This window comes from Haliotis rubra, unplaced genomic scaffold (genome assembly GCF_003918875.1).
Source record: "Haliotis rubra isolate DU_JTF1 unplaced genomic scaffold, ASM391887v1 Scf467, whole genome shotgun sequence".
NCBI lineage: Eukaryota > Metazoa > Mollusca > Gastropoda > Lepetellida > Haliotidae > Haliotis > Haliotis rubra.
The window spans coordinates 678,581-692,279 of record NW_025767154.1 but is presented as its reverse complement, the minus strand read 5'-3'; the positions used below and the strand labels follow the sequence as shown (position 1 = coordinate 692,279).

General features: G+C 40.7%; 1 protein-coding gene across 1 annotated transcript in view; it reads right to left on the bottom strand.

Annotated features, from left to right (window-relative positions):
• LOC124290487 (RNA cytidine acetyltransferase-like) overlaps positions 1-13,699 on the bottom strand; it is a 204,524-nt gene that overhangs the window by 165,311 nt on the left and 25,514 nt on the right. The window contains exons 4-7 of the mRNA XM_046727199.1: positions 12,203-12,325; positions 7,767-7,828; positions 7,565-7,679; positions 125-232 (exon numbers count right to left, since the gene is read on the bottom strand). Of these exons, the coding sequence (XP_046583155.1) occupies positions 125-232; positions 7,565-7,679; positions 7,767-7,828; positions 12,203-12,325 (408 nt within the window). The remainder of the gene's footprint in view (positions 1-124; positions 233-7,564; positions 7,680-7,766; positions 7,829-12,202; positions 12,326-13,699) is intronic.

Below are 13,699 nucleotides of genomic sequence, written 5' to 3'. Positions count from 1 at the left end.
CAGTACCTGCCCAAAAGTGATATTCCCACATAATACCTTATCTAGAGTAATATTTCAACACAGTAGCTGGTTGCTTAATATTTTCACACAGAACCAGCCCAAGAGTAACATTTCCACACAATACCTGGTCTAGTGTCTGACAGCACTCCGCTATACATCCAATTGGCTGGGTATCCTGTAATGAGCTTTTCAACTCTTGAAGCTCCAGTTCTTTAGGTGACATGGTATCTTCCTAGAATGTAATCAGACGAATAAAGGAGGTATAAATAACAATGTATTAGCTTCAACAAGAATATTTTTCATGGATGTGAAACACAATTCAAACAGCAATAACTATTCATTATATGAAAATGATTGAAAATTTTATTGTATATCTATATATTTATCCTATCTCACATCTTGTACTCTCTCTCTTTAATTCCACCAGCCGGTCTCCTGCTACTCCCCTTATAGGACAGCCTCTGTGTCTCTTGAGAGGCATGCAGCACGCTCCTCTACCTGCTAGGGCTATAACGATGCTCTGAACTGTTACGAATCCCATGATTACATAACTCCAATGCGTGCGATGGATTCTCCAGAACCCCTTGGTGTACTCCCAGGGAGAAGAAGCCCCCAAGTAGTGTGGTTTTCCGCCAAAACTTTCGTGCGAGGACGAAAGGACGCAGCTTGGCAAGTAAACCCCGCCTCACCACGATTTACAGGAAGCCCCGGTAAATTGAGATATATCGACCTTAATCTTGTCAGCCCCTGCTTCAAGACCACCCTTGCAAAGCCCATTGCTTAGAGGGTGAAAGGGCAAACGACTCAGAAAGCTCCCTATTTTAATGTTCATTTCCGATCATCGAATTGTACCCTCACTCCTTTGCCTAAGCTTAGTCAAGGATGTGTCTGGCAACTCCGGAGCAGAACACATCGAAATTCCCTCGAATTCATACTTTTACTGACATAATTGCTCTGATAAGTAGAGGTCAGTAAGCATGAGTGGCGATCACCTCTGCATCATAGTACGAATAAAGCCTCAGGGGATATGAGGAAGCTACATTCTGCAGCTGTACTGAATGCCCTAGTGTGGAACCGGCCACGCAGGAGTCTCGAAGATCCGGGTTCAAATGGAACATCTTATGCCTGGAGTAGCCTTAAATACCTGCGCTTCTGACACAGCTACTGCCACCGTTCATGTAACAGATAGGGGTGACCGTTGGGATAAGTCATGTGACTCGTAATCTTCTAGCGCCTCATAAGGTAGCTTGGGTTATCCGGAGTAAAAATAATCAGATTGTAGAGCTTGAGCATGCCACTACGAGAATTCAGCACATTACAAATGCCCTTAGTATATAATCATCGTGTAGATAGCTGGTAAGGCTCGTCAAATGGCTGTATCTAGATGCAAGTTCATTATCCTAGACGAGGAATGGAGTGTTGTTCCTATCGGGCAGAGCCTAGCTTTGTCATCATCTATGGTGGAGAGATAGCCAAGTGTCGCAATAGTGATAACAAGTGTTTGCCACTGATATGGCAATGTCCCCAGCCACTAAAGAATGGAATATCTATATTTACTACTTTTTATTTTTTGGTCACATACAAGATGCCTGAAATGACTGGTGTCTGCATAATCACCCAATGTAGGCTGTCAACATAACTGAAAACATTGGGTGCAATGTTTTATGAGACATCGCGTTTAAATAAGTTTGAAAAGTGGTCAAAGTGTTGTGATGACTTTGAAGATAAGGTCAAGGTCACCCAAATAAACTGCTGTCTGCGTAATCCCCCAATGTAAGGCTGTGACCAAATTTGAAGACACTGGGTACAAACAGTCCATGAGATATCGCATTAACAAGAGTTTGAAAAGTGGTCAAAGTGTCATGGTGACCTTGAAAATAAGGTCAAGGTCACCCCAATCGACTGGCGTCTGTGTAATTAGCCAATGTAGGCTGTCACCAAATTTGAAGATATTGGATACAACAGTGCATGAGATATCACTTCAACATGAGTTTGAAAAGTGTTCAAAGTGTCATGGTGACCTTGAAGAAAAGGTCAAGGTCACCCCAATCGACTGGGGTCTGGGTAATTAGCCAATGTAGACTGTCACCAAATTTGAAGACATTAGGTTCAACAGTTCATGAGATATCCCATTAATTAGAATCGGGACGTACGTATAACAGACGGAAGGACAGACGCTGCTGAATACATAGTCCCCCGTTCTGCGTTGTGGCTGGGGACAATAAACTTAGGTGAAGAGATGCCATCTAGAACAATCTTAAGATACTTAAACACTGTATCTAAGTAACCCGCCAACTGGGTGAAACAGGGATGAGGAGGTAAAAGAGCGGACAAGTCCCGATCCTTACATGTAGAATGCTGTAAGTAGATCATCTGGTATATTGCTTTTAGATAGCTCCAATTGATCGGCAAACCAAGTGAACATGTGTGTTGAATCTACCATTGATTGACCTGATTCCTGCATCTTAAAGGTGGCTGGCATAGCTATAACCATGTGCTTGAAGTAGAGGTTCATGGAGTGTCTTGGCAGGCATCCCGGGCACAAGTAAAGTAGGCTCCGACGAACCAATAGGCCAGGTAGTCGGAACGTCTGCGTAGGTGCGGTAAGGTTCGGTGAATTTGTTAGGTTCACAGGATGCTAAGGAGTAGTTCACCCAAAGGGTTGTTACATATGGTTCCAAGCTGCTGGTCACAAGGGCCAATAGGAAGAAGTTCTTTAAGTAACACACTTAAAAAATTTCTCTCACAAAGGCTTGTACTCATCTAAGATGAGGTGTCTGAAGACGACCTAAAGGTCTCAGGCCAGTGGCCGAAATTTCTTAAGACTGGTCGGCTAGTTTATACAAGCATAATAAATACTGGAGTTCAGGGACAGTATAGACTTAAAAAACACTTGAAGCTCTGGCTATTACTGTATTGATGGCTGCGAGATACTTAGCCAACATGCAGTCATTCAATTTCCTGGAAGTGCGGAGGTGCTGCAAATACTCAGTAACTATTTAAGGTGATGCTGTCTCAGAGGAAGTGATGCCCTTCATCTTGCAATAAGCCTCAAAATTCCTCCATTTGTCATCCTAGACATGTCGTGTAGAGGTACAGTGAGCTGTAGTAATAGCAGTAGCCACTCACTTCGAGTAACCCTTAGCAATCAAGTATTTATGCAGATCTGCCATACATGCAGATGGAGCTGATCCGAGTGAGGGAGGATCAAGAGGACGTCATCTTGATCAAGAAGCGGTACTGGGTTTGGATTGGCGAATTCTTGTAGGTCAACAAGTCAACTTCTGACTGGCCAATAACCAAAAGCAGTGTGATCTTCTGAGTCAATTGTAACTTGAGTAGAACTCAAGGCAGTAATGCCAGTGGTAGAAACGCATACGCATTGAGGCCCTCCCAGGATATTGCCAGCACATTGTGTTCTCACACCAGGGGATCCGGGATCAGGGACATAAAAAATTGGTTGCAAACAGGTCCACCACTGGGCTCAAAATCGAGGATCCCATCTTGCTGATGTACCATACCACTGTGGCATTGTCCGATCGTACTGCTCGAATGTAGAAGTTGTGCCCAATGTGCTATCGCAAGCATTACTGCCCTGAACTCTGGAACATTGATGAGGCAGGACTGGTCTGCGGAAGACCATAGCCCTGCCACTTGAAGATCTGGCAGATGAGCTCGCGAACTGTGTAGAGAGGCATCCACCAACAGGTGATTAATGGGAGTGAACAGCCTCAAAGAGACACCTCGGCAGATGTTTGGAGATGGAGATTAGGATGGAGCGCGCCAGAGGCAGTAGAATCAGCATGTGGGGATTGCCAATCCTGATGAAAGGTCGGAGGAACTGTTAAAATGGCCAAGGTTGCAGTTGTTCCTTGATAGTAAGAGCTTGGGCCAACATCAGTAGACCAAGAAGCTCTTGCCACTGACGAACCGTTCTGGGTTGAGTCAGTGCTAGGGGAACAAGTCATTGAATCTTGACAAACCGGTCTCAGGGGAACAAATATCTTGCCGAGCCCAGTATCAAACACAACCCAAATGAACTGGAGATGTTTGGTCAGGACCAGTTCCGATTTCTATAAATTGACAAGCCTCCCTAATTGGTGAAGCAGCCTGGATGCAAACTGTATGTGTAGGAGCAGGATCTGCTGATCCCTCTGAGCCTGTATACATTCTTTGAACCGGTTGCAAAGTCAAGGGTGGAGAGCTCACTATGGAAATTTTGAAGCACGTAGGTATGCAACGTGGGACAAATAGGTATCCCAAAATCGTCCAGTTGGGTACATAAATGCTACGTCTTCCGCCGACTGGAGAATCTCCAACAGGCATGACAAGGGGTGGAAGGTCATTTTGAGTCATCGTGTTACTGTTTAGCAGATACGGCCGAACGAGCCTGATCTCGGGAGCCGGTGGAAGGTTGCTGCTGCCTCCTGGAGTAACCTCTGTAGGAGGATCGATCACGAAAAGAAGCAGATGATGAAGAATTATTACGGACATAATGTGCTGATGCAAGGAATCTTCAACTTGCATCTGCTGAAACTTTAAGAGTTCCACGGAAACCTGTAGATGCATGTTTTGACCCACCTTGGTGGCAATATCCCTTATTGCCCCATTGAACAAAGACCGACCAAACCAAGACTGTCTGAAAAGGTCTGTCTAAAACCGATCCTCCCAGGAAGACAAATTAAGGGGACCTCTCCTTCTAAACGCCATCAGACAGGAAAAGAAATACGCTAGCTGGTCTAAAACAATTTGGAACTGCTCGTGAATAAGCACCATGTTGAGGGCATCATCTAAAGATGTAGCCAGTTCTTCTTGCATCTATCACAATATTTCCTCTTCCAGAGGAATGATTACTTTTTCCCCATAATGTAGCAAATAGAGCTCATACACGTCCACACTCATGTGCGACAAGAAAGAGATGTGACCGGCCTGAGCACCCTGCATGTTTTCCAAGGACTACTGAGGTGTCCTGGAATGGGAGCAATGGGGAGTGATCGGGCGAGAGAGGCCAGAAGATTTTGTTCAACTCTACCTACAGCAAGTTTCCACTCCATGGTCAAAGTAAGAAAGAGAAGTGCATACCATGAGATAGGATAAGTTTTAAAAATTTGCCACTCTTAGGAAAAAAATGCAAAGGATAAATGACAATAGTCTTGTGCCTCTTTTAAGGACAATCTCGTCACTGGAGAACCCACTCATCCAATTGTGTGAAAGGGAGAATGACAAAATTTTGAACTCTGTTGGCCACCACCATCCAACTAAGTAAAACAATGCAAGTGTCACCACTTCCACAAAATCGTCTGTCATCAAACACATTTAGAGAATCTGTGTCAGAGCACTGCTGAAGGCTAAAAAATTTGCAGAGTAATTTGAGCAAGGAGTTGGATGGAATATTTATCTGCACAGACAACAATGACCTTTGCACTCATACTCTTAATTACTGTATATTTTGCCAAATTTTGAGGACAGAAAAAAGCAGTCAGTAGATGGGGGTCGGCTTAGCTACAGGTTACACTTTTGTCCAATTTTTTTTCATTGGGTAAGAAAATGACATTGTATTGCTTTGCGTGAACGAACAAGAGAAGACGACTTTGTCAGTAAAACGTCAAATTTGTAATTAAACATCACTACACAAGACTATTTACCTTTTCAGTTCAAATTTGTTTTTTACTTGACATTGTCTTATATGCAGGGATTAAGATTACCGTGTGTATTTGTCTCACATACAGAGCCGAAACAGGAATCAGCTGTGCACACTATTTCCCATGATCTACTAGTGAGTTCATTAAAACATATCCAATAATATAACAAGATGAATTCTGATGCAGTGATCGGGAAAACATAGTATCCGAAACCATTATTTTACCAAGAGAAATATATTTTTCCACAGTTTGAGGACAAACAGTTTGTTGACATGTGACCATCCAGCTATAACAAATATGACTTATAGCGAAACAAAATATATACGTATCCATTTTCTGTCAACTACACTTCATTTAGAGGCGTGGGTAGACGCAATATGATAGTGATTGCTGTAAGTAAGGCGGAATGAAGTTAAAATATTGGAGGATAAACTTGCACAATTCAATAAGGATTTGTTAACACTATTTCCGATGATTGATCACGACAAAAAGATGAGCAAAGGTTGGGGGATAGGCTTATCTACGGATACTTATTTTGATACTGATTTTAAGGGTCAAGTTTGTGGGTCGGCTTATCAATGAGATCGGCTTATCCACGGTAATATACGCTATGCTATCTACTAGGTACAACACTATGCATATGAAAACACTGTATATCCAATAAAACACTTGCCATAAACAATTTTTAGTCCCATTTTCCAACCTTAATCAGTTACTTTTTAGTTTGGAACTTTTTTCCACCATATAATTTGCCCTCTAGTGGCCTTACATGAAGGTCACTATAAGGTACAATGACCTTCCATTTCATCCAACAGTATGTCAGACAAATTAACAAAGAGAATTCACAATACATGTATCTCACAAAAATAAAATTGAGAAAACAAACAGTGGTGGCAAAAGCAATACTTGCACACACATTAAGTCGCTTTCCTTTAGAGAAGGGCTGCTGAAAAATGACACAGCTGTGTAACTAAACACAGACTATGAGAGTCATTCAAATGCATCTGTTTTTATGTTTTATTTTTCTTCATATTATCTGTCAACCACAAACAAATTGGTTTTGCTATGTTCCAACATCACTATCCCCATTTTGTTTGACTATGTATCTTGGTACCCCCCTAAAAACGCAAAATCTGTAATAAATGCATCACAAAATTCAGGAAACAAAACATGCAAGAAACATTTTGTGTATAAGTAAAAGTCTGCTAGAATCAAACTAAGATATTAAAGTGCATAAAAAGGGAATCTAAAACTACAATCGCTTGTTAAAGCGACTCCCCCCCTTCATGTTTACTGGAAGAGACACTATTTTTGTTTTGGAGACACTACCACCCCCCTTTCAGATGATGTAATCATAAGGACATAACTTATTCTAATGTTTTCATCAACTCATACATGATGCCAAGGATTTAAACTAAATACTGAACGGTCACACAAGTGTCAGCTCTCAATCATTTGTAAACAGTGCCAGGTTTAATATCTGGACTCAAAGATTTTGAAAGGTTAAAATGGGGGTGTCCTTAAAAAGCAGCCCCTGTCTAAATATAAATCAGGCAATCCAAATCTTTGAATGTTGATTATGACGAGAAGTCATCCCACACTATACTGAACATATTCTATGTGACATTATCTCAGGACATTCCATTATCCAAAAGGTACCAAATGACAGATCGTTTTTCATTTTCTGCAATATTTAAAAAAAATATTTTGCCCCAACGTATTGTGATAACTCGTTAACCACATTACCCACATATATGAAATTTTGGGTATGGCTTTGTGAATGATTCCTTCAAAATAAAATGGAAGCTTTTCAAACACTGGACATCTAGAATATAGTTAGGCCGACTACTTTTTGAACGACCCTCGTAAGAATGGGTTCAGTTAGAGGTGCACTGTATAGTGAGTAAACAATGGCAACGTACCATGGCCTTGGTGGGCACTGGTGAGATGTTGAGGATGTTAGATGTGACTGGAAGGATGTTGAGTTGGTCGTCAATCACCACACAACTTTTACACGAGGACAGGGACAGAAGAAATCTACAAACAAAAACATTAAAAAGTACTATGCACTGAACTCAATATTTGCCACTTTCTGAGAAATATAAAATCCTACAATCTACACACCTTTCATTGAATCGAGAGACAACATCCTGGTGAGCCTCAGTGCGGAACCGTGAGTGAACATCCTAGAAATAAAGGAAAATACATGTCAGTAACTTTGGAAATATTTGTAAATTTAAAATAGAACAAATAACAAAAAGCATTGATATTCCAAATACTTTCTGTGTAATACTGAGGAAAGAGCTTAAAGGACTAAAAAAAAAATGAAATAAGTATACAATTTCAAAACTATCACTATAGCAACTACCATACCACAACATGATATGAACTACTGTATAAAGATTGTATCAATGCAAGAAAGTCAAATCTACATTATACACCTCTGATTCTGTTAAAACTTGTTAAAACTGTATGTTTCCGAAGAATTTAATTAAATGAAGTCAATAAGAGCATAGGATAAATTGATCCGAAATCAGATCAAGCCATAACACTAACAGCGAATCAAATTGCAGCAAACTTTTATCAGACTACTGGAGTGGGAGTTATAGGTCAGACAACTGAAATTGTCTCCATGCAGCTTACCACCATCCTCAACAGCTACATGTGCTGTCATTTATAAATTGTTATGTTACCAAAGACATCAATAGTATTCACAATAGAAGTTATGTGTCATGTACATGTATTCAGATTAGTCCTAATTCTCTCTGCACATTTTATCGGATGGTCAGTTACTATATAGTTGTTGCAACATTATGATTGCCCAAACCCCACTCTATATTGTGACGGAGGAACTTGGCCTGGCAGTGCAAGAAAGGAGTGGGACAAACTGTCTGAAATCACCATCTGCAGAGTCAGTATGCCTCAAAGTGAATGAATGTTTGACAAATGAAGGCAGTATTATGCACTCCCGATCCAAAAACGTCAGCTTTAACATTTCCTGTCTTAACCCTATTGCCTTCAAAGGTCATAAGCAGCCATAACACTTTCAGTCATACTTCACTACCAGTTGTAATGTGTTCCAAACTTATTCATTATTATCATAAAACTATGCCCTCAGCTATCCCCACAGTTCTGGAAATTTTATATTATTACCAAGTTATAGTTGAGGAAAACATTCAGCAAACAATCTAAACTGACATTACTTAGGTATACCCAGTACAGAAACAATAGTCATCAGAAGATGAAAACAAACACACCCAGCCCCTACATATCCAAAAGAACATATAATCTGATTATTACAGCAAGTCCTCTTTGGAACTAGAAATACAAGAATAAAAATGTCCAAAAGTGCAATGGTTTCTTTATCAGGCAACATCCAGATGAAATTTGTGACCCATAGGATAAGATACAACTTGAGGTCAATTGTGGTAACAGAAAACAGTAACAGACAACATCCACTGGAAAAATGATGAGATGGGAAAAGTGGTAGCCATAGATTGTAAACCATAGACAAATCTTACTTGATATGGTTTGGTGTGGGAAAAGAACAGCTTTGAGTCACCTTCAATCCCCATGTGTACCCAATCATGCCTTTTAATGTCAGAGAAGAGAAAAAACCCAGATTGTTGCAATCTGTCTGATCTTCGAGTTTCAAGCACAAGACTACAACCTTCTTGCCAGGAATACCCAGAAATCAGAATTGGTTTTGATCACATTATCCCTTGGAGGAGTATGGTAAGCTATGAGATTTACAGACAGATTGATAGTTGAGACCTAAAAATGATCCGCTGTCTATTGTCTGATCCTGTTATCTTCCCCAGTGTTAGGTTGAGACAAAACCATGTAAGAGTAGTTGGTTGCTGGCTTTGTAGTTTTAGAAACTGGGATGAAGTCCAAACAAACATCAGTATAAGAGCTTCCTATATGTGCACAATTGCAACTAGAATAGTATGAATGAGACCGACTTGGTCTACTTGTTTTGATCAGTATCTCAGGTGAAACATCATCAAACAACTCATGCCACAAACCCAAAGGTCAATAACGATGGTCTCCCTTTCGGTCTGGTCTAGTTTAACACCCCAACCTATCGGATGCAAAGTCTGAGCAAAGTTCACTTGTTACCCTATTACACCTTCATTAAACAAATTTCATCTTCTAACTGATTACTTTTGACTGGCAGGGTCAGGAAGGCACCTGTTCAGTGTCTTTGCTGGCTGATTATCTTGTGGGATGAGACTTTTCTTCAATTAACCATATCAACCAATACTGGCAGCCAAATCAAACAGAATTAATGTTCATTTTGGGATAAAAATATCATCTATAAAATACTTATCCTGATTCATACTAATTGCTTATCTCAGTGAACTCATCACTCTGTCATCACCCTATCGATCTGAATCCGAAACTGGGTAGCGGGAACGGATGGGTAAGTATAAATGATATATTTATCAAAAAGAGTACCTTATAATGACTTATACTAATTGCTTGAATCTCACAGTAGGTGGTGGGATCTACTATTTGCGGGATTCTACTTGCCCCATGGGAACATGTTTCTTCATCATTTGGACATCTACTTTCTTCTTAAATTGGGGCACAACCTCCAACCTCTGAGAGGAGTGAAAAATGTTGATCCTGTAGATTTGGTAAGCACCCTTAGAACATTTTGCTTACGAACAATTAATGTTTAGAAAATGTAATCTTACACACTCATGTTCTGATTTCTTACGAAAATAGATGTACATGGACTTTCAGTCAGTGGTTATGATCGTTAAATGGTAACCCATGCACCCGTGAAGATCCGGGTTAGACCTTCAGTAACCCATGCTTACCATAAGAGGCAACTAACGTGATCGGGTGGTCAGGCTCACTGACTTGACTGATATATGTCATCGGTTCCCAATTGTGTAGATTGATGCTCATGCTGTTAATCACTGATTGTCTGGTCCAGATTTGATTATTTACAGACTGCCGGCACATAGCTGGAATATTGCTGAGTGTGGGGTAAAGCTAAACTCACTCACTCTATGAGTATACATGACATTGGCATAATGATTGGCAAACACTTTGTCCAATTTCCGGCCAAATCCTGCAATGATGATAGGGATAGAGCATACCAGTTCCCATAGCCCAAGTGCGGAGGTCAGCACTCTTAAATTGTGTGTGTTTGAAACCAATCGTGGGGCCAAGCCTGCTTCTCTGTATGCCCGGAGCATAACTGCTCTCATCCAGGTTAATAAACCTTCACCTCCTGCATAAGGTAGGTGCTGTGAGAGTCATAGACAAATGTGAAGTCTGTGAGATATCTTCATGTTGAGGTGTAGATCATGATGATGATGATGATGATCAACCTGTGACAGATCCAAGAACGCCAAGGATTGCATGGAGGTCGAGGGCTTGCATGGCAGCTGGACTTGTGTTACGTAATAGTCAATATGTCCAACCTTTTGGCAGATGACAGGGATCTTCTGAGGGCTTCTGAGAGATAGGCCCCTTCACGCAGGTGTCTTTTGATACTGCTGAAGACCTTGAAGAAGATAATCCTGAGATCTTCTTTTTTGTCTTTTACGCTTTACTCTGGACATTGTATGGGGCTGACAATGACTCGCTGACAAAAGACATCTCAGAAGCTGTTCCCATCACTTCTTCAATGCCTCAGGTTACCCCAGACAGCCCGTTCTTCATCAGAGGAAATAACAATTTTTTTTCTTTCAGCAGGAGGGTTGGTGTCAGTACATGACAACCTAGATTCACGGCGATTCCAGGAATACTGTGTTCAACAACAAACCTGTAATTTGTTGGTCATCTGCCAGGGAAGAAGAGTGCACAAATCTTGTATCACAGGAACATGTCTGTGGAATACACGCAGAGCATATGGGGTGAGGATCTGAAACATCATTTATGAAAAAGACTATGTCTAACTTTAGGTCCAAAACTTGAAAAAAAAATGAAGCCAAAAATGAAAAAAGGTTTGAAGAATATGATCTAAGCAAAACAATTGATTAAAAACGGTCGATTTTGAAGGATGGCTTAGATTATTCACTAGATTTTCCCCAACTGTCCTGTTGGCGTGCAAATGAGAGTGACTAGTTCACTGGCTGGTCACATTCTTTCTGTGGGCTGCGTTCAAGTGAGATGTTTTTCTATTCTTGGCGAACACAAGCACTGGAGTTTCCACTACCATTTGGAAATGAGAAGAGATAAGCAATTAGTATGAGTCAGGATAAGACAAATAATATTTAGTCTGTGGCAACTTCTGCTGGAAAAATATCCTATCTAATGAATGTGGTGGGTATGTCTTGAGATGGTTGAAGAATCTTGTGGGTTGATATTAGAGACATGATCTCTTGTGTAGCCAGAGAAGCGAGAGGTTACAATGTAAAGACGTAGAGCATTTGAAGGAATTACGAAAACCATACCAAGAAGCATATAATAAAAAAGGTGAGCTAAAAAGACAAAACAAAAGCGGCCAATTTAAGATACATGGTGAAATAAACACAAAATAAATAGGAATTTCTTGAATGAATTTCAGATTTCAACAAATCATCCTAGGATGTGCTTACCATGGTCATTGTATAGAGTTGTTTGAGGGAGGACACAGAGCGTAGGAGAATGATCACAAGTCCTCCCCCTTCCACAGTCTCAATGGTTCGTGCCAGAAGGTTGGGGGTGAATGCTTCAAAGTCCTGTCCAAGACAATCAGCTGTTTTAAATGTTTCCACAAAAAGAAGACAGAATACAAGACTGCACACCACATTTTGTCACTATTACCAGTCTAAAAGATCTGTGTGCATTCAAACTGCAATTTCAGTCCATGGAGAGAGATTTCCAAAATATGAACAAATAAGCCTCAATGATGTGTTATATAAACATAGAGATTTTTTCTGGGTTACATCTTCTTTTTATTCTCGAGTACAACGTTTCAGGGCTTGTTCTGGCCCCATCATCAGGTAAACTGAACAGTAACTGTTAACTCCGGCCGTGACGTCACAATGCTTATGACGTCACAATGCTATGACGACGCAATACATGTGGTGGTCAATAGATACAGATGACATGGCTCATAGAATACATGTTATTATGAATATATGAGATGTCATTTACTGCAAAATTAATGGATCAATTTAGAACTGTGCAGATACTTATGCAAAATTGTTGATTGAATTAGAAATGTACAGAGACGTATTTTATAAATGTATAGAATGTAAAGTAATAGCAGTGTATACATAGAAATTATGCTTTATATACTCCTCACAAAAAATTAAGCAACAAGTGTATTTTTGGTCAGTACATATGCCTTTACTCATGATCATTACAACTGAATCAAACATAACAAAGATAAAGCATATCCACACACTTTTCCAACAAAGAAATCAAAATTCATTGAACAATAACTGACTTGCAAATCATCAAAAACAGTGTCACTGAAAAAGCCGTGCAAAATGTGTTGCATCAGGGTATGAAAATGTCTGAAAACACTTTTACTGTCAGTTTTGAGCACTGATCCAAAGTTTAATAACGTGTATGGCCACCATTGACCTGAATACACGCTTCAAGACGTCTAGGCATTGACCAGATGAGTCTGTCTAGAGTCTGTTGTGGAATGTTCTGCCATTCTCTCCGCAATGCCTGTTCAAGCTGATCCAGAGTCTGAGGACTAACGTGGAGGCCGTTACACACGCGCCTTCGAGGATGTCCCAAGCATGTTCAATAGGATTCAGGTCAGGAGACCTTGCAGGCCAGTCCATATGGGTGATGTTGTTGGTCTGAAGAACATCAGTGACAACTCTTGCTCGATGTGGACGGGCATTGTCATCCATGAAGATGAAGTTAGGACCTGCTTGCTGAGCCCACGGAATGATCACAGGTGTGACAATTTCGCCTCGGTACCTCACACCTGTCATGGTACCTCGTCTGATGACCACAAGATCAGTTCGTCGTCCAACTTGGATTCCTGCCCAGATCATCAAACTCCCACCTCCATACTGATCATGTTCAGCAATCGTTACAGTTGGCGTATCGTTAGATTCGGTTTCTCCACACACGAGCCCTACCATCAT